This window comes from Xenopus tropicalis, chromosome 5, assembly GCF_000004195.4.
Source record: "Xenopus tropicalis strain Nigerian chromosome 5, UCB_Xtro_10.0, whole genome shotgun sequence".
NCBI classification, from domain to species: domain Eukaryota; kingdom Metazoa; phylum Chordata; class Amphibia; order Anura; family Pipidae; genus Xenopus; species Xenopus tropicalis.
In genome coordinates this window covers 7,988,855-8,014,494 of record NC_030681.2, presented here as the reverse complement: position 1 = coordinate 8,014,494, position 25,640 = coordinate 7,988,855, and the positions used below count along the sequence as shown (strand labels likewise).

At 44.8% G+C, this 25,640-nt stretch overlaps 1 protein-coding gene and 1 pseudogene across 1 annotated transcript; one reads left to right on the top strand and one right to left on the bottom strand.

The window, feature by feature from the left end:
- Positions 1 to 353: 353 nt before the first annotated feature.
- On the bottom strand, positions 354 to 25,598 carry parp1 (poly(ADP-ribose) polymerase 1). Its single transcript, XM_031902056.1, has 23 exons — positions 25,365 to 25,598; positions 22,492 to 22,654; positions 21,406 to 21,521; positions 20,223 to 20,437; positions 13,234 to 13,333; positions 11,885 to 12,001; positions 11,466 to 11,642; positions 10,962 to 11,103; positions 10,542 to 10,682; positions 10,131 to 10,370; positions 9,446 to 9,514; positions 7,477 to 7,609; positions 7,065 to 7,260; positions 6,139 to 6,267; positions 5,955 to 6,038; positions 5,183 to 5,305; positions 4,955 to 5,083; positions 4,756 to 4,854; positions 4,222 to 4,374; positions 3,632 to 3,759; positions 3,343 to 3,404; positions 2,247 to 2,361; positions 354 to 1,067 (listed from the first exon to the last, which is right to left on the bottom strand). The coding sequence occupies exons 1-23, from the start codon at positions 25,482 to 25,484 to the stop codon at positions 977 to 979; spliced, it is 3,042 nt and encodes a 1,013-aa protein (XP_031757916.1). The 5' UTR covers positions 25,485 to 25,598; the 3' UTR covers positions 354 to 976.
- LOC101734771 lies at positions 16,773 to 18,368 on the top strand (annotated as a pseudogene).
- Positions 25,599 to 25,640: the final 42 nt, after the last annotated feature.

Genomic DNA, 25,640 nt, shown 5'->3' with positions numbered 1-25,640 from the left:
TATGTGTGTGTGTTTCAGGCTGATTTATTGACAATTTCTCCAAAAACCCCAAGTCCTGGCCATCAGTTCCACTTCCTTCTGCCTCATTCCCAAGCTGTGGTTATGGAAGAGCTAAAGGTGTTAATGTGACAAAAAGTAACGTGATTGTAAGGATTTCGGTTCAGTTGGCCAGGAGCATGGATTCAGCCAAATCTGAATTCTGCCGAAAAAGGCTGGAATATTATATTTATATATAGATATATAAATATATCTATATATAAATACAAAATACTCAAGAAAGAACTTAAAGAGACCGTTTCCATTTAGTTTAGCTGCCAGTCTGGAGTGACCCAAATAACAACAGAAGACAGACGGAGAAGAATGGCAGACGGAGCGCATTTATTGGAACATCCACATATCTATGGGATAACGTTACAGAGATATGTCTGTAGGTTACAGTATTGATCCTTACGGTCACATCTTGCCCTATAGCATAACAGTCACATAACAGTGAGCTATCCCTGCGCAACACTATACAGTATGTGTAGCCTACACATAGCGCACGTTAAAGGGGAAATAAAGGCAACTATCAGTACTGAATATAAACATTCATCTTTTGATAGTGTCACGGTTTAACTTTTATTAAACCTGAAAATAAAGGGTTAACATCTGGAAGAATTCTGGAAGAACAATCGGAACGTAAAGACGGCATCTCCAAAAAGCCCTCAAAAAATCAGTAACAGGCGGCCTTCAGGGTCATCTCGTTGTGCACTTGGCATTCAGAAAAGCAAGCAGCAGCCATAGGCCTTTCCATCACACAGCAGCGGCATAGGCAGAGGTACGGGGTGGCGCTATTTTGGCCACAGCCAACAGGTTGCCCATTGGGCTTTAGGAGTCAGTTTCAGGGATGGGCCAGCATGTCCTGGGGAGGATTAATAGAATGCAAGTGAGAGCACTAAGTCAGTTCTAAGTCGTTTCTACTCTGCAGGCAGGGCCATCACCAAAGCAACCCTCCTTTGTCTTTGTAGTTGAACTTCAGCTTCAGCAGGTACTTCAGGTTAACCTGAGCAACATCATACACAATGTATCTGGGGGGGAAGGTGGTTAAGGAAACACACACTTAAAATGAAAACTATCCCCCCAAACAATGTAGGTCTCTATACAAATATACTGCATAAACAGCTCATATGTAAAACCCTGCTTCATCTAAATAAACCATTTTCATATCAATATACTTATTTAGCAGTATGTGCCATTGGGTAATCCTAAATAGGTAACTGCCATTTTATGTACTAAGGGCCGCCCCCTGGGATCATAGGAGTCACAGTGCACACAAACAAGCCAAGGCACACATACATGCTAGGCCCCATCAGCCAATGAATGGGCAGAGTTCTGCCTTTTGCTCCCACACTACTTCCTGTTACAGTTAGAGCTGCATCACTTCCTGTCAGCTGATCTCTGAGGGAGCACACAGCCCATCACTAAATGGCGGCTCAAGGGAAAGGATATAAAAGGGCAATATTTACTGATATATATATATTCCAGTTTGGGGAGATTCTTTAATAGGCCACTTAACATAATATAAACTGAGGCTACAACTGATTTATCTCAAAAGAGGGAGTTCAAGTAAATTTCATTAAATTTGGGACCAATGGCTGGATAAGCATCCTCTTCCCAGTGTACAAAACGAGCAAGAGCATAAACTTACTCTTGTATTCTTGTGCATATATTAGCAATATACCCAAAATGGATAGATTGTACGCCATTTCGGTTCTTCTTTTCTTCTGGAAAGTTCTAACTGATGTTGTATTACTTACCTATTGTATATCTCAATCATTGTAACTAATTATTCACTCAATAAACTCTACCTGAATTAAAAAAAAAAGTTAACTCAAAAGGTGAGCTACCCCTTTAAGTGCCGCAGCTGTTCTAGAATCCTGCCTCCTTGTGGCAGAGGCTGTATCCAACCATTGCAGATTTGAAGTTACACAAAGACATGGAAGCTGCTATATTGTTTCTCTTAGTAAAGGTAGATCATATAAGATCACACCTTTTCAGTACTTTTGTATTTGCACATACAGGTGGGTACTGCCATACTGTTTCCCACAATCAGTATAGTATGAAGTTACAGCTTGTGTGTACAGAATATCCCTTGTGTGTGTACAAGCAGGACATTAGATTTAGCATTACCAGGGTAGTAGGGTAGAAAAGGTCTAACAAAGGTAAATATAAGGCAGAGGACGAGCTCAAACAGCAGAAAAGGATACTCGTTATATAACAGACTGGCGTCAGTGATATTTGTAGCACTTCCTTTCCCAAGAGGAACGTCCACTCCATCCAGTTTTACAGTAGCTGAGGGATCAGGCGCGGTTCTACCCAAACCTAAAGAAAAGAGGGAAATCTGTATCAGAATCTATTTGCCAGAACCAATCCCGTATGTAAAGTTCTTAGTTTGCTGGAGGTTTAAAGGGCAACTCCACCCAAAAAATGTCTTTGCACAATGAAAGCAACTCTCTCTCTAACTTTACAATATACATTCATTAATAGGTTTCAGTGGGCCCAATGTTATTTGTAAATGTAATTCCTACTGAAAGCAGTGTCTAACTAGTATACTAATTATATTCTCTGCAGTACTAGCACAAACCCCCAAGGGTGAAGACACACTGGGCTACTAGTAGCAGCTACTTTTTCATGGCTACTAAACTCCAGAAAATCCCCTGCCATAGACAATACTGAGAATTGCCTCTGCTAAGACACACGTAGAGACAATTATCAGTAAATGTCTTTTTTGTAGCCGTGACAAGTAGCTGCTACTAAGTAGCTCCATGTGTCTTCACCCTAAAACAATGTAGCAAAAGCTCAATGATTAATGAACAGACTGACCAGCCACATAGTAAATCTTGAAACAATCTATAAATTGATTAGTGTCAAAACCTTAAGAGTAATTGTATTTGTTTTTTTTGCAACTTTACATCTCTGTTCAGATCAGTGTAGCTGAGGTTTGTTTTTGTTTTTTTTATAACGGTAAATCTCCATTAATTCTGTGTAATAAACAATTACGGGCATTTTTCCCTCCAACCTCTATGAAGGTGATAATGACTGGTGAGCTTGCAGTTTCAGTCTCCCCCAGGTCTGCACTGTTCACTGGCTTACCTTTCCCCTACATGATAAGCAAATAAGCATTTTTTTTCTATTTAGGCACCCTATGGCCCTTAGGTACCTATATCATAAATATAGCCCTGCTTATAGCACCTACAGAGACACAATTTACAGCTATAACAGTATAGGTATTCCTTTGTACTAAACAGTTCAAGAGAATGGAACCTGATGGATATTTGTGCACTAAGACACAGGGCCACTTACCTTTGACACTGTGTTTGCCCTTGGGTAGTTTCGTAATGTGTGATGCTGCTCTCAGCTCATGCCTAATACAGACAAACGACAAGAAATCAAAAGTGAACATTGTGAAAGTACCCCGCAGGTGGTAGTTACCTAAACAGCTTTGTAGCTGCCCTTTACCAACCACTGCCTGGTTGCTAGGGTCAGTGACCCAGCCAGCTAACAGTTTAAACTTCCAGTCTAGAGTGGTGCAGAACAAATCACAAACATGGCATTTAATATATATGCTATGAAAATAATAGCTGTTACTTACATGTTACCAAGGGCCACCTCTCCCAGTAAGATCAGCCCAATGGGATTACCCGGCATTGCATTACAATAGTTGGCACTTTTGGATACCATATCGGCAAAATAGATACCTTTGCCAAACATATAGCCAGTCTGTGGGGAGAAAGGATCAGAACAATGTGAGTAAATCTGCATTAAGAAAATCAAACATCTGTGCATACATCTATTAACAGGTTACTGGCACAATTTACTAACACCTGATTGTAGAATGCAGTTTGTATACACAGGGCTGTATATTTCCTATAGACAACTCTTAACTACCCTTTTTTATATAATGAGCTTACAGCCCACACATGGTACAACACAGCCCAGAGGTTCAGCAGCCCTGTAACAGGCCTTCAAAATTGTTTGGAGGAGCTCCCCTGTCCTGGATCTTGTTAGGCCACCTTTTGTGTGTCAGTGGCACTGCACATGCTCAGTGGGCTGCTGCTGAGAGGCTAAGCTTAGGAGGGCGTGGCATATCGAAGTCATTAGCACTGGCTTCCTGATTAGATGCCCCCAGAGCACCATGCTCTTGACAGGATACATTAGAGTTGCCTCTAACCCAGTACTTACAACGGGAGCTTCCGGTGGAGCAATTCGGAGACCCTGAGACAATATCCCTGCAAAATTTGTGGTTCGGGATCCGTGCCAAAGCAGCTGGCGGTTGTGTAGCTGTTTGAATGGCTTATACCGCTGATATTCACCTTCACGCTCGATTTTGAATATCTTTGGGATGAAAGATAAGGAGAGAGACGAAAGGAAAATGTTCAGAAATAACCACATTCAACACAGTTAATGAAGCTTACATTTAAAGGGAAAGTAAACTCAAAGTTTTGCCTAATGAAAGAAAAGCTATTTCTAAGCAACTTCTTAATATATATTTATTGCACATTTTTACCGGTGTAAAAGTTGTGTGTAAATGCAATTGCTATTGAAAGCTGTATCCACGTCCCTTACTTTTTTCTGCACTGCTGGGTCTGACTAATGCCTGTGAAGCAGTATGCAAGGCATAGTGGGAAATGGAGTCTTAGCTGGAGGAAATATAACTTTGGCCGCACTGTTTCAAGAGTCAGAACCTGCAGTTAATAATATACAAAGTGGACTTACCTCGAGGACCTCAAGATCGTAGGCATTGTGCGTCTCGGCGTGCGTGTTCTTCACATAGTCACGTATTATTCTAGATTCTTCCGATTCTTTATCGACAACCTAGGGCAGAGGGAACATTTAGATATACAGCAGGACCGGGTGAGTACAATAAAGGAAAAAGTAATGGTTTGTGCATTTAAAACCCCAATTATTCGTTTACCTTAATGTCAGTCTTAATCTTTTCATATTTCACATCAATGGGATCTTTTTCTCCATCATCGGCGCCGCCTCTCAACAGGCTGTATGCAACTTCAATGTCAAGCAGATTATCCAGCATCTGCACTTTAGCCTGCCACACAGAATAGGGGACATTTAAGTACACGACAGGCTATTTAGTACAAGCTGCACTGGCTGGGGGGGGGGAGGGGACAGGAGCTTTCAGATGTACCTGTATGTACTCTAGATTATTTAGCAGCGGGGGCTTCTTCATTCCAAAATCATGAGGTATGAGTGTGTAAAACTGATTGGAGAGATCCAATAACCGAGCTTCGCTTGAGGATTCCGAGACGGCCTGAAGTACAAGAAGATGAGCACAAAGTGATGGTCTGGATCTGATCAAATACTTCCTGGGGTTAACTATACCCCCAAACAATGTCTCCATAAAATATACTGCCTATACAGTTCATATGTAAAACCCTGCCTCATCTAAATAAACCATTTTCATATAAATATACTTATTTAGCAGTATGTGCCATTGGGTAATCCTAAATAGGAAACTGCCATTTTAGGTACTAACGGCCGCCCCCCTGGGATCATAGCAGTCACAGTGCACACAAACAAGCCAAGGCACACATACATGCTAGGCCCCATCAGCCAATGAATGGGCAGAGTTCTGCCTTTTGCTCCCACACTACTTCCTGTTACAGTTAGAGCTGCATCACTTCCTGTCAGCTGATCTCTGAGGGAGCACACAGCCCATCACTAAATGGAGGCTCAAGGGAAAGGATGTAAAAGGGCAATATTTACTGATATATATATATTCCAGTTTGGGGAGATTCTTTAATAGGCCACTTAATATAATATAAACTCTTTGTTGGTTACGTATTCATTCTGGGGGTATAGTTTCCCTTTAAGGTCAAATAACGAGCAGGGCATTTGGATTGGCTCTGCCCATAACCAGCTGTAAATCCACACCATGTGACAAAGCTCTACACACTTACCTGCTGCACTTGATTGAGTATTGAGTATGCACTCTGAATCTGCCGCTTGCTGAGCTTCCCCAAAGGCATCTTCTGGAGATCGATCTATAATAAATAGGATGGCATCGTTACTTTGCCCCTCATTATATGAGCCAGCAGGAGGATATATGACAGTGTCAGGTCTGGGAGCAGTCCCGTGTATTACCTCAAACTCCACCATGGCCTTCTTCATGCTCTCCACATCAAATATTAACTTGATCAGTTCCTGGACAGGCTGGGCAAGCTTGGATTTTGTGCCGGCCCCAACCGAGAGTTTCTTCACCACATCTTCTTCCTGAAAAGTCACACAGATGCATTAGGATTGTTCTGCTGAATTGTGCTTAGTACAGGGGAATCCCTATGCTGCCATAGTTTTATGGTATCTCTCTGTACAGGCTATGAGCAAACTTAGGGGGCTGTTCCTGCTGAATTGTGCTTAGTACAGGGCAGGGGAATCCCTATGTGCCATAGTTTTATGGTATTTCTCTGTACAGGCTATGAGCAAACTTAGGGGGCTGTTCCTGCTGAATTGTGCTTAGTACAGGGGAATCCCTATGTGCCATAGTTTTATGGTATCTCTCTGTACAGGGTATGAGCAAACTTAGGGGGCTGTTCCTGCTGAATTGTGCTTAGTACAGGGGAATCCCTATGCTGCCATAGTTTTATAGTATCTCTCTGTACAGGCTATGAGCAAACTTAGGGGGCTGTTCCTGCTGAATTGTGCTTAGTACAGGGGAATCCCTATGTGCCATAGTTTTAGGGTATCTCTCTGTACAGGCTATGAGCAAACTTAGGGGGCTGTTCCTGCTGAATTGTGCTTAGGACAGGGGAATCCCTATGCTGTCATAGTTTTATAGTATCTCTCTGTACAGGCTATGAGCAAACTTAGGGGGCTGTTCCTGCTGAATTGTGCTTAGGACAGGGGAATCCCTATGCTGCCATAGTTTTATAGTATCTCTCTGTACAGGCTATGAGCAAACCTAGGGGGCTGTTCCTGTTGAATTGTGTTTAGTAGAGGGGAATAAGCTAGCTTAGTTGCTGCATCCCACTTTGCAATAGCCCATACAAAGAGGAATCTTTTTCCCCACTTACCTGCCCATAGTCTATTTCCAGAGGATAGAACTTGTTGGGATATTTGGTGAAATTGGGGGAGTGCCATGCATTGCCGGTTTTCTCCTGATACAGGTTGAGGAAATGGTCAATGGCATCTTCCTTGGAAGACATCTCTTCTAGCTTGTTACTGCCTATTACAGTGCCCACTCGACCCCAGGATCGGAACACCCAGTACCTGCAGGAAAACCAAGAAGGTGAGGAGTTATCTATAGGCAGGGCTGTGACAAGAGCCTACTGTGCCCTCATCCAGACCCCCGGGTAATTGCTTTGTTCCTTCCATCATATTTTGTACTCACCTCCTATTTAGTTAGACTAATTACTCTATTCCACATCCACCCATTAGGTGCCTAGATATGCTGGGACATTACGTTCCATACACAGTTACACTCACCTGGAATTTCTGTCGTGCTCTATAAGTTGCAGCTTATAATAAGAATTTGTCCCTCTGGTTATATCCACCAGGCCCAGAGTTGCACTAAAAATCTTCCCTCCTTTTTCCAAGACGTGACATGAATCTTCCAGCCCTAAAAAAAAAAATTACTATTATTATCACTAATAATTAAGGGTGAAGACACACAGAACTACTAGTAGCAGCTACAGAAACAGACAATGCTGATAATTTAATGATAATTGCCTCTACGTGTGTTTTAGCAGAGGGAATTCTCAGTATTGTCTATGGTAGGGGATTTTCTGGTGTTTAGTAGTTGCCACTAAGTAGCTCTGTGTGTCCTTAACATACAGGCTATTTGCACATGAGGCTAATGGCACCAGTGGTGTTGTGCCCAGTCAGTACGCTTTCATGGCTTCTCAATGGAGTGACAAGAGTGTTGTTGGCTTGTCTGTGCCACTGACTACCGTTGGAAGAGCATTTACCATGAATTTCAAAGATTTTACCACCATGGTTCCAACTGAGAGCCCAAGGGGGGTCAAATTAAAAAATGACTGGACCTTTTCCTGAGTTGACCACCCACCCCGATAGATATCTGGATGATTTTTGGCCAAAAATAGGCTGGGCCAAGCTAATACAGATCCCCAACACTGGGGAAAACAGAAAGGCCCACACCTACCAGGTTTGCAGGTCAGGATATTCCTACAGTGTGGCACAGCAGTAAGTCCCCTGGCACAAGGCTGAGAAACTCTGCACTAATTAACACTACACCGGAACTAATGGGCCAACAGCACTCAGTGTAACATCACCTGCCACCAAACAGGTCTAAATCCACAGTGGGAAACAATAAGGTGTCAGTGGAACGGATAAAACAGGTAATCTCATTGGACCTTCCCTTGAGTACTAAAGTTATTTAGCCCCGCCATTGGCAGCCTGTGCAGCAAGAGATAAGCTTACTTCTACTTAAAGCATAAGAATTGTAAGGGCTATATTAATGGGATACTGTCATGATATTTATGGGGTACTTTTTATCTCTAAATGACACTGTTACACAGCAAATAATCCCCTCTGCCATTTAACCTTTTATTCTTGTACCAACAAATGTATTTGTAGCTGTAATATTGGTGTGTAGGCGCCATCTCAGTGCCTTGTGCCTGAGTCTGAGCTTTCAGTCAGCGCTACACATTAGAACTGCTTTCAGCTAACCTATTGTTTCTCCTACTCCCATGTAACTGGAGGAGTCCCAAGCCGGACTTGGATTTCTTACTATTGAGTGCTATTCTGATACCTACTGGGAGCTGCTATCTTGCTCCCTCCCCATTGTTCTGCTGATCGGCTGCTGGGGGTGAGGGGGGATATCACTCCAACTTGCAGCGCAGCAGTAAAGTGTGCCTGAGTCTGAGCTTTCAGCCAGCGCTACACATTAGAACTGCTTTCAGCTAACCTATTGTTTCTCCTACTCCCATGTAACTGGAGGAGTCCCAAGCCAGACTTGGATTTCTTACTATTGAGTGCTATTCTGATACCTACTGGGAGCTGCTATCTTGCTCCCTTCCCATTGTTCTGCTGATCGGCTGCTGGGGGGAGGGGGATATCACTCCAACTTGCAGCGCAGCAGTAAAGTGTGAGTGAAGTTTATCAGAGCACAGGTCACATGGCTGTGGCACCCTGGGAAATGAAGAATATGGCTAGCCCCATGGGAAAAACAGATTACAATGCAGGATTCTGCTGGAGAAGCTCTATTAACTGATGGGTTTTGAATAAAAATAAGTTTTCCACTGACAGTGTTCCTTTAAAAGGGAGCTGCACCTTGAAGCTAACACTTTAAAGCATTTCGATTCCCTTAGCAAAATAAAGTTGTAGTTCTGCAAGAGCTGGAGAAGCACAACACTCATTATCCCTTGACACTTTTTCTCAAGAAAGGAGTCCCTGATAATAATATTAAGCCCTGAGGGCAGAATGGTTTACTTACCAGAATCGGGGTCAATGGCTGCTCCCCCTTTAACAGTTAATTTCATTTTCTTTTCAGACTTGTTGCTCCCTGAAAAGAATAAAGGAAATTTAACACATTGTCTATTAGGGGTCCTAGTCTCTGGAGATGTCTGTGCTGGAATGAGCAGGCAGCCGTGCTTGATGAAGAGGCAATGGGGCCATGCTACAGCAAAGCAGTGATTTATTAATGTGTAATTAAATTAATTATATACCCATTGCCTTGCTATTCAGATGCTGCAGAGCTAAAAACCACAGCATGTCTAGAGCAGGGCAGATACGGAGGAGATGCTGGAAGATGTAGTGCAAGTTGTGGAGCAATAAAGGCTGCACTACTAATCTTGAACTGTTCAAATATTTTTACAACTGGACATAGAGGGTAATACCTATGGCACAGACTGGGGGCGTTCCTGTGCCTAATTATATTAGTATATAAACCAGTTTTACCTCTGTGTCATTAAACATATAGTTAGGAAATAGTCTGCTCCAGCCTGCAGCATGCCAGGGATTAAAGCTTTGCCATCAGTCAACATTGGCACGGGTCACAGATTCAGGACACCAATGACAGTGCCATAAAGTGCCTGACTGATGTTTTACCTTGCCAGTGTATTGCCCAATAGCCCAATACTTCTTCCTATTTGATAGAATGGGAATCTTGCTCGGCTCACCTTTCTCTTCTTTCACTTTGCCCGAACTCTTCCCAGCCGCGGGGGCGCTGGACGGCTGCTTCTCCGTTGGCTGCACGGCCTCTTGCTTGACCTCAGCACCCCATGAGGATATTCCGTATTGGGACAACAATTCCTGCACGCTCTTCCCCGACTCCACTTCCTTCAGGAAGTCGTCACTTACTACACGCACATTGGCTGCTTTCACATCCTCCATCTTCTTACTCATCTTCTCAACTTCCTCTGTTTTAAACAAATATGAGCTTCGTTATTAGAACCTCAATAATTATGCTCCCAGCATAAAAATGCAGACATATTATGGAAGTTGCAAATCAGGCTCCCGTGGGAACAACAGGTTTGCTCAATGCCTCTGGGGGACAGAAGGAGAGTGTGTATAAGGCGAGGAACACTCACTTTTAGTGCTGATGCACAGCGTGGCCTTGTGTGCAGAGCCGGTGACTTTGCCGCCCAGTCCTTCAATCAACGCCTTTACCTCATCCTTGTTTTTGGACAGCTTCCCAATGACAAGCACCTTTGCATTGGTTAAAGGTTTCCCTAATGAGGGGATAAATGGACACCAGTCAAGACTTAGTCAAAAAAAGTAACCAGTACTGTCGGTATAAGTTAAGTGGACCCAGGCCTGGACTGGGATTTAAAGTGCTAATTGGACATTCTAAAACGAACAGGTTTAATAACGTAAAGGCGAACTTCCCCTTTAAGAAAAAGGCAATCTGACAAACTGCGATTCCCACCGCTATATTACTAATTACCACCTCTCTCTCTCTCGGTGAAGTCATTATTGGTACTGTACAGGTGGTTAACTTGCCCCCCTACCTTCAGGAACAGTTTCCTCCACAGTCGGCGCTGGTTTAGGGGCAGCCGGGGGGCTGATAGGTGTTGGAGCGGCACAAGGCGGGAAAGCTCTGTCTTGTCTTTTGAACTTAAATTTCTTCAAATAAGGGACTTCATGGAACTCCTGAACATTAAGAAAAAGGGTTAGTGCGGTAACAGCCTGGGCTACTGGCACCAGAACAGAACCTCTATAAATAAGAAGGTAGCAGAACTTCAACAGGGTTACAGGACTCTAAGGCAATGGCACATGTAGCGATCCTGGCCACTCTCCATTGATGAGAAAGGTCTGGACCCCATCTAGCTATTAATTTCCTGGGTAACAACCTGCCCAGGAACCTCTACATGCACTATTGCTCTAAAGGCTGAACTACAAATCCCATAAGATGTATCCAAACATACAGACACTCCTTAGTGAACAAAGACTTAAATGGGACATTTCCCAATAACGGTTTCTGTAGGAAAACGACAAGGAAAGATGCGACCCACCTTAGGTGTCACCCAATCCTTTCTGTTGGGAGTCTGTGTTTTAGCAACACATTTTGTCCAGGCGCTGAGGTCCCCGGTGCAATAATAAGCGTCGCTCTTGAAAACAAACTGCCCGCTGCACTCCTCGCACGGAAGCAGTGCTCCAAATGCCATGCCATCTGATACCCGGTCCAAAATCTGCAACAGAACAGAGAGGTGAATACAAAATAATCACAGTATTTGAGCTACACAGTCTTCAGTAGGCAAAGAGTAAAATATATTCTTCCATATAAGGCTGTGCTAATGTAATAAAACTTGTATATGAAAACTACATTGATATATGCACGTTGGCATGTTTGCCTTTAAACACTGGGCTAATCATTTATTATAGCCAGTGCCTGCAACGCAGACCCAGCAGCAGAGAATATTCGGTTACTCACGTTGGTCTCACCGGACGGCACTTGCTGTTTGTTGGCGATGAGAAGCTCCTTCAAATCGTTGGTGCTGCAAACTTTTTTCAGCTCATCCTTAATGTGCCAAATAAGCTCTGTCTGCTCCTGTACAATGCAAAGGGCAACATATATAACATATATACACATTGCAGCATTCCCCTTAAATCTCTGCACCCACTAAATGGTGATCCAAAATAGGCCCTGGCATTCCAAGCACACAGAGGCCCAAACAGCCCCCCCAGGCCAATAAATAGTGACTGTCTGTGGCACCTTACAGCCCCCCTGGCATTCCCAGTACCCAGAGGCACAAACAGGCCCCCCCCAGCCCAATAAATAGTGACTGTCTATGGCACCTTAGAGCCCCCCTGGCATTCCCAGTACCCAGAGGCACAAACAGCCCCCCCAGCCCAATAAATAGTGACTGTCTGTGGCACATTACAGCCCCCCTGGCATTCCCAGAGGCACAAACAGCCCCCCCCCCCAGCCCAATAAATAGTGTCTGTGGCGCCTTACAGCAGCCCCTCTGGCATTCCCAGTACCCAGAGGCACAAACAGCCCCCCCCCCCAAGCCCAATTAAAAGTGACTGTCTGTGGCGCCTTACAGCAGCCCCTCTGGCATTCCCAGTACCCAAAGGCCCAAACAGCCCCCCCCCCCCCCCCAGCCCAATAAATAGTGACTGTCTGTGGCACCTTACAGCCCCGCTGGCATTCCCAGAGGCACAAACAGCCCCCCCCCCAGCCCAATAAATAGTGTCTGTGGCGCCTTACAGCAGCCCCTCTGGCATTCCCAGTACCCAGAGGCACAAACAGCCCCCCCCAAGCCCAATTAAAAGTGACTGTCTGTGGCGCCTTACAGCAGCCCCTCTGGCATTCCCAGTACCCAAAGGCCCAAACAGCCCCCCCCCCCCCCCCCCCAGCCCAATAAATAGTGACTGTCTGTGGCACCTTATAGCCCCCCTGGCATTCCCAGTACCCAGAGGCACAAACAGCGCCGCCCCCCAGCCCAATAAATAGTGACTGTCTGTGGCACCTTACAGCCCCCCTGGCATTCCCAGTACCCAGAGGCACAAACAGCCCCCCCAGCCCAATAAATAGTGACTGTCTGTGGCACCTTACAGCCCCCCTGGCATTCCCTGTACCCAGAGGCACAAACAGCCCCCCCAGCCCAATAAATAGTGACTGTCTGTGGCACCTTACAGCCCCCCTGGCATTCCCTGTACCCAGAGGCACAAACAGCCCCCCCAGCCCAATAAATAGTGATAAATTTGCCAGAACCCACAGATTGCCAGTCAGGGCTTGGTACAGACCATGCTAATGCAGTGACATTTCCAACCAACCTTTAGCAACTTTTCCAGCTTTGACTCTTTTTCCTTCTCTTTCTTTAATTTCTTTTTGGTTCCAGCGGAACTTGCATCCACCTCATCTGCCTTCCTCTTCCTAAACAGGGAACAGAAACCAGAAATTTAGTTATACACTCCATAGATATTCAATCTGATTAAGGTCTAGGCTCTTGCTGGGCCATTCCAGAACATTAATCCTCCCTTGATGAAGCCATTGCTTTGCAGAGTTGGATGCTTTGGGTCATGCTGAAAGGTAAAGTTCCTATTCATATTCAGTTTCTAAGCAGAGGCTTGCAGGTTTTGAGACAAAACAGACTGGTACTTGGAGTTTTTCATGATTCCATCCAGCTTGGCTAATGTACCAGTTCTAGCTGATGAAAAGAAGCCCCAAAGGGGCATGATGTAGCCCCACCATGTTTCACTGTTGGAATGGGGTTCTTGATGATAGTAACATAGGTTGGAAAAAAAAAAAGACACAAATCCATCAAGTTCAGTCTTATAAATCTATTTATAACCTGCCTGCCAGTTGATCCAGAAGAAGACAAAAATCCCCATCTGAAGCCTCTAATTTGCCTCAAAGGGGGAAAAAATTCCTTCCTGACCCCAAAATGGCAATGGGACCAGTCCCTGGATCAACTTGTACTAAGAGCTATCTCCCATACCCCTGTATTCCCTCACTTGCTAAACAGCCATCCAACCCCTTCCTTGTACCTATCCAATGTATCAGCCAGTACCACTGATTCGGGGGGGGGGGGGGGATCCCACAACTTCCCAGCTCCCCCTGTAACTTCCCTTCTTTGTACCTATCTAATGTATCAGCCAGTACCACTGATTCGGGGGGGATCCCACAACTTCCCAGCTCCCCCTGTAACTCCCCTTCCTTGTACCTATCTAATGTATCTGCCAGTACCACTGATTCAGGGGGGCGGATCCCACAACTTCCCAGCTCCCCCTGTAACTCCCCTTCCTTGTACCTATCTAATGTATCTGCCAGTACCACTGATTCAGGGGGGGGGTCCCACAACTTCCCAGCTCCCCCTGTAACTCCCCTTCCTTGTACCTATCTAATGTATCTGCCAGTACCACTGATTCAGGGGGGCGGATCCCACAACTTCCCAGCTCCCCCTGTAACTCCCCTTCCTTGTACCTATCTAATGTATCTGCCAGTACCACTGATTCAGGGGAGGGGGATCCCACAACTTCCCAGCTCCCCCTGTAACTCCCCTTCCTTGTACCTATCTAATGTATCTGCCAGTACCACTGATTCAGGGGGGGGGGGGGATCCCACAACTTCCCAGCTCCCCCTGTAACTCCCCTTCCTTGTACCTATCTAATGTATCTGCCAGTACCACTGATTCAGGGGGGGGGGGATCCTACAACTTCCCAGCTCCCCCTGTAACTCCCCTTCCTTGTACCTATCTAATGTATCTGCCAGTACCACTGATTCAGGGGGGGGGGGGGGTTCCCACAACTTCCCAGCTCCCCCTGTAACTCCCCTTCCTTGTACCTATCTAATGTATCTGCCAGTACCACTGATTCAGGGGGGGGGGGGTTCCCACAACTTCCCAGCTCCCCCTGTAACTCCCCTTCCTTGTACCTATCTAATGTATCTGCCAGTACTACTGATTCAGGGGAACAGTAACATGCTGTGTTATTTTTGCACCAAACATACCTTGGAATAATGGCCAAACAGCTCAACCTTGGTCTCATCAGACATTAAAATTGTCCAACAATGACAAATAATGCTCGGGGTACACCTGGGAAATTTGGGAAACGGGGGAAGCAGGGCTAGATGCCAACCCCAAGGTATCTCTACCTGAAAACTAAACATTAAATATAACTTTATATACACCCTAACAATTTGATGCAACACACGTTTATCTGTTTTTTCTTTTTATTTGAGTTTGTTTTGTAAAAAGTAAAATGGGAACCTTTCAAATAAATAAATATGAGTGCCATTACCATGAAACAAACAGTGATTCCTATGAAGTGGTTCTGTCGCACCTTCAGTCTCTAACAGCAGCTCCATAACTAATTATGCTTAATTCCCCGTGTTTCCCTCCATGGGAAAAGCTATATTTGTTTGTATTTGAGAGCCAGGGGAGAATATTAGTCTCTTGATTGAACTAATTAAGATGGTAATTAATGAAATTTGTTTTTAACACCTTCATGGTGTGAACACAACAACAGCTGTGCGGCTGCACCCTAGGGCTGGGGGCTGGGTATATAAGGGGAGGGATAGCGCTAACATCATTATGCCAAGAGGGCAAATTATAAGTTATAGACGCGCCAACTTCCCTTGGCTCACAGCCTGCCCGACTGAGCCAGATACCAGGCACCAACGCCGGATAACCCTGTAAGTAATTTACTCATTAGTGACAGGATCATTATTGTTTATTTATATAGCGGCACCAAACAAGGGGTCTCAGAACTGCAGCTCATGTACCAGTACTAGAAGGGTATTAAATGGCTGGGTTACTTTTAATATGTCATAGAATCCCCTATTCCTAGCAACTTTGCAACTGGTCTTCATTATTTATTTTTATAGTTTTTTTTTTTATTATTTTCCTCTCTCTTCTACATGTTTCCAGCTTTCAAATGGGGGTCACTGACCCTGGCAGCTAAGAACCTATTGCTCTGTGAGGCTACGGTTTTATTATAATTGTTACTTTTTATTCCTTATCTTTTTATTCAGGGCCTCCCCTATTCATTTTCCAGTCTCCCTTTCAAACCACTGTCTGGTTGCTAAGGTAAACAAGGTCCTAGCAACCAGATGGCAGCTCAAATTCCAAACTGACGAGCTGCTGAACAAAAAATAAAAACAAAAACCAGTTGCAAATTGTCTTAGAATATCATTGTCTACATCATACAAAAAGAGAATAAAAAGGTGAACTACCCCTTTAGCCAATGGACAGAGCATTTCATGACAGTATTAGCCCATTATATATGCACTACAGTTATTGGTGTTTACTGGTCTTTAAAGGGATTCTGTTGTGATATTTATGGGGCACTTTTTATCTCTAAATGACACTGTTACACAGCAAATAATTCCCTCTGCCATTTAACCTTTAATTCTTGAACCAACAAATGTATTTGTAGCTTTGTGCCTGAGTCTGAGCTTTCAGCCAGCGCTACACATTAGAACTGCTTTCAGCTAACCTATTGTTTCTCCTACTCCCATGTAACTGGAGGAGTCCCAAGCCGGACTTGGATTTCTTACTATTGAGTGCTATTCTGATACCTACTGGGAGCTGCTATCTTGCTCCCTTCCCATTGTTCTGCTGATCGGCTGCTGGGGGTGAGGGGAGGGGGGATATCACTCCAACTTGCAGCGCAGCAGTAAAGTAATGTCCACTTCCCCCAGTTCTATGAATCACTGCACACACTACAGCTCAGTAAGGGATAAGAGCCCAAAACACAAATATCACTATTTATAGGGAATTGGATCCACAGGTCACCAGTATATAAAATCTCCTGTAATATTTGTTGCAATGTTCTTTTCCCACAGCCAATCACTGGAACCAACGTTAATAACCATGAATGAGAGTACTGGGGTTACCCCCTACGCAAGTGGCATGGACTGGAGCGATATCTTTAGCCTGAATGTACCCTATACCGTAGCAGAGATGGTTATTGCAGTAACTGCCACCCTGGGAAACCTCTTGGTGTGCATGGCGGTGATGCACGACAAAAAGCTCAGGACAGTGACCAACTACTTCTTAACGTCCCTGTCTGTGGCGGATGTGGGTGTCGGTGCAATTGCCATCCCCTGTGCCATCCTGACCAGCATTGGGTACCCGCACAATAACCTCGAACTGTGCGTCCTGATGCTCAGTATCCTAATCATGCTCATCATATGCTCCACCCTGTGCCTCTTATCCATCGCGGTGGATCGATACGTGGCCATATTGAACCCTCTTCGGTACAGAAGCATTATGACCCCGAGGAACGCGCTCATATGCATCATTATGGCGTGGCTTCTAGCGGTGCTAAGTGGGCTACTGCCGTTAATGGGCTGGCACAAAACACCTCAAAGCCCTTACTGCCTTTTCACCCAAGTCATAGACATGACTTACATATTCTACTTCTTTACGTTCACCTTCTTCATCCTGCCCCTCGTATCAATGCTGCTGATCTACGCACGTATCTTTTCAGTGGCGAGAAAGCATATTAACCTTACCGATGCCGGAGCGACTCCAGAGAACGCCGATAGCAGGCAAGAAACGGGTATTAAGAGGGAGATCAAAACTGCCACTTCCCTCTTCACCGTCATTTTCCTATTTGTCCTGTGCTGGGCCCCCCTACATGTTGTAAATGGTCTGATCCTGCTCTGCTCGCAATGCTCGATCCCCCAAGTCATTGTGGATACAGGGATCATATTATCCCATGCAAACTCAGCCCTCAACCCAATCCTATACGCTTATAAGCTGAAATCCTTTAGGGACAAGCTCAAGGCGATTATGTGCTGCAGAGACAACACCGTAACACCAGCAGTGCAATGAACTGGAGCAGCCTTTGGGGCATATTTATTATAGTGTGTAAGCCAATATCACCGGTGATGTTACCCATAGCAACTATTCAGCAATTAGATCTGAAAGGTCACCAACAAGATAGAAAACAAAAGCAAAGATCTGATGATGTGATGTTGGCTTGCACGCTGTAATAAACAGGTCCCTTAAGGTCCCCATACACGGGCCGATTCTAGGTGCCGATATGGGTCCCTTAGACCGATTCGGCAGCTAATCGGCCCGTGTATGGGCCTGACCGATATCTGGCCTGAAATCGGGCAGGTTAGAAAATCTAGTCGGATCAGGGACCGCATCGGCTCGCCGACTTTTGCTATGCCCGTCGTTATAATTCGATCGTTTGGACCTAGGGCCAAACGATTGAATTATCCTGTATTCTCCCAATACCACCCACCCGTAGGTGGGGACATCGGGAGAAGATCTGCTCACTTGGCGACATGTCGCCAAGCGAGCGGATCTGCCCGTGTATGGGGACCTTTAGTCTATCGAGCAGATATATCGAAGGGTAAAAATAGCTTATTGGGTGGCCAGAACATTTTATGGTAGGAGCTGCCACACTGTTTCCATATATAATATATAGAGAACTAGAAAGGGACATTTGGGAACAAACTTCATGTTGGTTTGAAAAACGTGAAGTCACTGAAATCTGATTGGCTGTTGTTGGTCCCACCCAGTTTTTCTAACCATAGACCACAGTTATATATTAAAAACCACTGGTCTATAGCAAGACCCTGGTTTTAATAGTGTCTGAATGGCAGCAATTTAAATTTCCTCACTGAAAGTCAATGAGTGACATCTGATTGGCGGTTGGTGGCTCCGCCCGCTTTTTCTAACCTGGAACTGCAGTTACCTGGTGCCTAACTCTGCAAAGTTTGGGGACCTTGGTGTTATTACTGTGAGAATGGCAGCAGGTTGAATTTCCTCTGTTGGCTGTTCATAGCTCCACCCACTTTTGGGCATCCAACAAATACAATATTTTCATTCAGGCTGACCCCATGACTATGCGATTCAAGTTTGGCGAGTGTAGCCTCAAAGCTATAAAAGCAGTTTAAATTTCCCCATTAAAGTCAATTGGTGAAATTTAATTGGGGAAATTTGATTGGGGAAATTTGATTGGGGAAATTTGATTGGGGAAATTTGATTGGGGAAATTTGATTGGCTATTGGCTCCTTCCAGATTGGGTCATCCAGTTGGGGTGTTCGGGGCAGCACCACAAAAAGACGGGGGCGGGATCTCTTAGAAAAGCTCAGCAACCTTCTCCGCTATAGGATGAAGAAGTGTGGAGAATGGGTGTTGTACCCCTAAAACTGTAGGAGTAGCGTTTAGAAAATGGGGGGTGCCAAGAATAAGAAAAAGAATCGGAAGAATCAACTGAAGAACAGTAGGTTGGGTTTTTTAAACCAAAATAATAAAGTACCCCCTACTGTAAAATATAGGGATATTATAAGCCCCCGAGGAGTTCCTTATAATATATAGTGAATAAAGTGCCCCCTATTGTAACATATAGGGATATTATAAGCCCCCGTGGAATTCCTTATAATATATAGTGAATAAAGTGCCCCCTATTGTAACATATAGGGATATTATAAGCCCCCGAGGAGTTCCTTATAATATATAGTGAATAAAGTGCCCCCTATTGTAACATAAAGGGATATTATAAGCCCCTGAGGAGTTCCTTACAATATATAGTGAATAAAGTACCCCCTATTGTAACATATAGGGATATTATAAGCCCCCGAGGGGTTCCTTATAATATATAGTGAATAAAGTGCCCCCTACTGTAAAATATAGGGATATTATAAGCCCCCGAGGAGTTCCTTATAATATATAGTGAAAAATGTGCCCCCTATTGTAACATATAGGGATATTATAAGCCCCCGAGGAGTTCCTTATAATATACAGTGAATAAAGTGCCCCCTACTGTAAAATATAGGGATATTATAAGCCCCCGAGGAGTTCCTTATAATATATAGTGAAAAATGTGCCCCCTATTGTAACATATAGGGATATTATAAGCCCCCGAGGAGTTCCTTATAATATATAGTGAATAATGTGCCCCCTATTGTAACATATAGGGATATTATAAACCCCCGAGGAGTTCCTTATAATATAGCGAATAAAGTGCCCCCTATTGTAACATATAGGGATATTATAAGCCCCCGAGGAGTTCCTTATAATATATAGTGAATAAAGTTCCCCCTATTTTAACATATAGGGATATTATAAGTCCCTGAGGAGTTCCATGACAGATATATACTCCAAGGTGACTTCTAATATCCTGATATTTTACAACAGGCGGTATTTTATTTATGATAATATACAAGTTTTAGCGAGTCGTGACAGAAATTACATCACTAAGCTCTGATTATAACTGATGACATCACTAAGCACCATTTATAAGGATATAATTTACAGATATATATATTTATATACACACACACACTCACTGCCCATACATACCCTTCATTCTTTACAGCGGGAAGCATTGCCTTCAGGGCATCTTTGTCCTCAGCTTTTAGAATGGAGAAAGCCTTGAGCTGGCTGGCGCTGTAGGAGGGGAGAAAGCCCAGCTCCTCCCTGCAGCTCACAAAGCAGTCTGAGTGATACCACCGGTCGATCATTCCCAGCTGGGGCCGCTCCACATCCACCATCTTCTTGGATATTCTGATCTGCCCCTAGAGAGAGTAAAAGTAAAAGTCAGAAGAGATGAGGGGCAACATTTTTGAATTATTTTCTTTCCTCTTCTGACTTTTCCAGCTTTCAAAAAGGGGGTCGTTGACACCAGCCAGCCAATAAAACTATTGCTCTGGCTTCAATTTCACTGTTATTGTTACTTTATAACTTATCTTTCTAGTCACTTCTTTTCATATTTCAGTTTCTTGTTCAAACTACTGCCTGGTTGCTAGGGTAAGTTGAACCCTAACAACCTGCTGAAAATCCAAACTAAAGAGCTGCTGAATTAAAAGCTAAATATTTCAAAAACAAATAAAAAATGAAGACCAGTTACAAATTGTTTCGGAATAACTCAACAATATACTAAAAGTTAAGATAGTTTGATCAACAGTCTGTGTGGGCTGACAGCCCTAATTATATAGAATATATATATATATATGTATGTATATATGTACCGGCTCTGGCAAAAAGGAAAACAGATGAACCCAATGGTCATTACTGCCCCACAGTGTTGTAATTGTAATGTACCAGAAGTCCGTTCTCGTCCAAATCTGATAACCAGCAAACTGCTGCTACATTCTTTTGGGAGTCGGAACCAGCAGTGCAGATAATATAATCAGCCTCATGTCACCTTTAGGGTGAAGACACACAGCTACTAAACACCAAAAAATCCCCTGCCATATCCAATACTGAGAATCGTCTCTGCTTAAACACACGTAGAGACAGTTATCAGTAAACAATCAGCAATGTCTGTTTTAGTAGCCATGGCAAGTAGCTGCTAGTAGCTCTGTGTGTCTTCACCCTTAAAGTTTGTAATTGCAATTAAAAGTACTATTTCTTTGTCATGTGATTTATCTAATGAAAAGCCTGCTGCATAGTGTGCCTTAGTGACACAAAAATTTATAGCAGCACAACAGGTTCCCAGTGACAGCTTTGCAGCTAAACACCCAGTTACTTGGTTTCCCCTCACCTTTTCTATTTTCTTCTCACAGCCTTTGCAGGTGCTTCTGTTAGACTTTGCATATTCTACTGCAAAATCATTCAGCGTCATCTCCCCTTTGCCTCCCTTGGCATCCCCTCCGGCCCCTGCCAAAACAAAGCACAAGCAGATTAATCACAACCTCCCTACCAATTACATACCCCTCTACAAATGTCAGGAGCTGCTGAACCTATAAAGTACAGGCAGGTTAATTGGCTCCTGCTAAAACTGCTCCTACTCTGTGGGAATGTGATAGGGACCTTAGATTGTAAGCTCACTGGGGCAGGGACTGATGGGAATGTGATAGGGACCTTAGATTGTAAGCTCACTGGGGCAGGGACTGATGGGAATGTGATAGGGACCTTAGATTGTAAGCTCACTGGGGCAGGGACTGATGGGAATGTGATAGGGACCCTAGATTGTAAGCTCACTGGGGCAGGGACTGATGGAAATGTGATAGGGACCTTGGATTGTAAGCTCCACTGGGGCAGGGACTAATGGGAATGTGATAGGGACCTTGGATTGTAAGCTCACTGGGGCAGGAACTAATGGGAATGTGATAGGGACCTTAGATTGTAAGCTCACTGGGGCAGGGACTGATGGGAATATGATAGGGGCCTTAGATTGTAAGCTCACTGGGGCAGGGACTGATGGGAATATGATAGGGGCCTTAGATTGTAAGCTCACTGGGGCAGGGACTGATGGGAATATGATAGGGGCCTTAGATTGTAAGCTCACTGGGGCAGGGACTGTTGGGAATGTGATAGGGACCCTAGATTGTAAGCTCACTGGGGCAGGAACTAATGGAAATTTGATAGGGACCTTAGATTGTAAGCTCCACTGAGGCAGGAACTAATGGGAATGTGATAGGGACCTTAGATGGTAAGCTCCACTGGGGCAGGGACTGATGGGAATGTGATAGGGACCTTAGATTGTAAGCTCACTGGGGCAGGAACTAATGGGAATGTGATAGGGACCTTAGATTGTAAACTCACTGGGGCAGCTAAAAAAATGTATTTGTTTCAATGGGCCACGGCACAGACACGTCTAACAACAAGCAAAGTGGCGGAAAGGTACCTGCAGAAGCCCCTCCGGTTTCAATGGCTTTCTTGATTTTTTCCTGATCGTCCCATCGGAGCTCAGTGAAACCATCAATATCCCCATGGGATAAGACCCGGGCGCGTTTCCAGAAACAGGAGTAGTGGTGCCAGTGTGGCACTTTGCCATCGAACATTGGGGACTGGGGGGGAAACAGGGAATTAGGGTCACTCAAGCAATCGGCAACACTGCACCAACATATACAGGTATAGGACCCATTATCCAGAATGCTCGGGACCTAGGGTATTCCAGATAAGGGGTCTTTCCATACTTTGGATTTCTACTAAACCTGCTAACACAAGAAATAAACCCAATAGAACTGTTCTGCCCCCAATAAGGGGTAATTATATCTTAGTTGGGATCAAGTACAGGTACTGTTTTATTATTACAGAGAAAAGGGAATCATTTAACCATTAAATAAACCCAATAGGGCTGTTCTGCCCCAATAAGGGGTAATTATATCTTAGTTGGGATCAAGTACAGGTACTGTTTTATTATTAAGGAGAAACCGGAAATCAATTTTAAAAATCTGAATTATTTGAATAAAATTGAGTATGGGATATAGTCTTTCCGTAATTTGGAGCTTTCTGGGTTTTCAGATAACTGATCCCATCCCTGTATATTAAAAGCAAAGTTCGATGTTCCAGACTGCAAAACAAAGCACAAGGCCACTTACTGAATTTTTCTTACTCGGGTGCATTAACTTCAGCCAAAATAGATACAATTCCCATACACAGAGAAAGAGGGGGTCTTGAATAAAGACCAAAGCAAAACTGTTTATCTGGACTGATGCCTAGAACTGTGCTTCAGTGTATGTACATCACTGCTGATCAAATCCAATGCAATCAGATGAGATCACTTTAGTCTGGTCTCCCCACCATCACCTGGCATGTATGTGGGGGGGCACTGGCTGACCAGTATGGGGGTACAGCTTATTGCGTGCCCAGAACATTCCTTCTCTGTATATTTGTATTTATACATATGGGTAGGGGGTGCCATAGTGTTTCCCTTAGACAGTACAGTATGGGGGTACAGCTTATTGTGTGCCCAGAACATTCCTTCTCTGTATATTTGTATTTATACATATGGGTAGGGGGTGCCATAGTGTTTCCCTTAGACAGTACAGTATGGGGGTACAGCTTATTGTGTGCCCAGAACATTCCTTCTCTGTATATTTGTATTTATACATATGGGTAGGGGGTGCCATAGTGTTTCCCTTAGACAGTACAGTATGGAGGGCATCATTTTGTGTGCCCAGAACATTCCTTCTCCGTATATTTGTATGTAGATAGGACTCAGCTGGAAATCCCTTACTGATACTACCTAGTTAGTCTCAGTTCAGCACAGTAATCATGAAGGAAGGGGGTGGGTGCTGCAGAGCCACAGGGGCTAATAAAGTGCCCAGTGTGACACCAGCCTTTGTTATCTAGTAGAGACAATTGCCCCGGCTCCCCCCTGGGTTCTGAGCTGCTCGGTATGTATATAGCCTTACAATGGGCCCCCGGCACTGTAAAGTCTTGTAAATACAGGCCAATGGCAGCCTCTGGGAACACGGGGCAAATATTCCTCTTGCTGTGCAGCTCTACGGTGGGTGTGTAAACATCCAGAATTGCCCTGGCTTCTCCCTGGGGGAGGGGTTTGGGCAGATACAGAAACAAACTGTATATAGGATCCGCCTTCTTATTCCCAGTATTGGTACCATGTTACCCCATTCTGGGAGAAAGACCAACAATTTGCCCTGGTTCTTTCCCTTAACTTCCCTGGCTTGCCAACAGAATACCCCAACACAGGGCAATAACAGCCCATCACTGGGGCAATTACCTACTATACATCACAAACCTACCGTTTGACAACAGTCCCCATTCAGGGGCAACAAGCCCCCCTACAACTCATTACTGCCCTATACCTGAACTCAAAAGTACCCCAGCTGGGGCACTTACCTAGAGCATGTTATCCATTGGCTTTCACAACATACCTTAACCTGGGGCAATAACCTTCCATGACACCCCACCTTAGGACCCGTATTCACAATAATAACCCACTGGGCTGGAGGGGGCACTTTCCTATACCCCATTACTAGGGCAATTAGCCCAGGGCTAATAACTTACAAACTGCCCATGCTGTATGAGCCACACTAGCCTCCCCATAGGCAATAATGGCCCATACTGTATGAGCCACACTAGCCTCCCCATAGGCAATAATGGCCCATGCTGTATGAGCCACACTAGCCCCCCATAGGCAATAATGGCCCATACTGTATGAGCCACACTAGCCCCCCATAGGCAATAATGGCCCATACTGTATGAGCCACACTAGCCTCCCCATAGGCAATAATGGCCCATACTGTATGAGCCACACTAGCCCCCCATAGGCAATAATGGCCCATACTGTATGAGCCACACTAGCCCCCCCCATAGGCAATAATGGCCCATGCTGTATGAGCCACACTAGCCTCCCCATAGGCAATAATGGCCCATACTGTATGAGCCACACTAGCCCCCCATAGGCAATAATGGCCCATACTGTATGAGCCACACTAGCCCCCCCATAGGCAATAATGGCCCATACTGTATGAGCCACACTAGCCCCCCCATAGGCAATAATGGCCCATACTGTATGAGCCACACTAGCCTCCCCATAGGCAATAATGGCCCATGCTGTATGAGCCACACTAGCCTCCCCATAGGCAATAATGGCCCATACTGTATGAGCCACACTAGCCCCCCATAGGCAATAATGGCCCATACTGTATGAGCCACACTAGCCCCCCCATAGGCAATAATGGCCCATACTGTATGAGCCACACTAGCCCCCCCATAGGCAATAATGCTGCAGCCCAGCCGGGCCCCTACCTGCACCATGAGGGCAAGCCGCAGGGACTCCTTGGCGATGTTGTCTCCGCATTTCTTACAGGAGGCGCGGCCGCTCTTGGCGTACTCAGCCCGATAAAGTTTCTCCGAGGCCTCGGCCATGGCTGCAGGGAGGAGCGGCTCCTACACACAGGGACACTCCGGCTCCCACTGGAACAGCGTGCAGCCCCAAGCCCGCCACACAACAGAACAGGCACAAGCAATCACCGCCAGAGTGCGCGTCTGGGCCGCTTTGCTTCCTGGCATCCGGGGAACGGC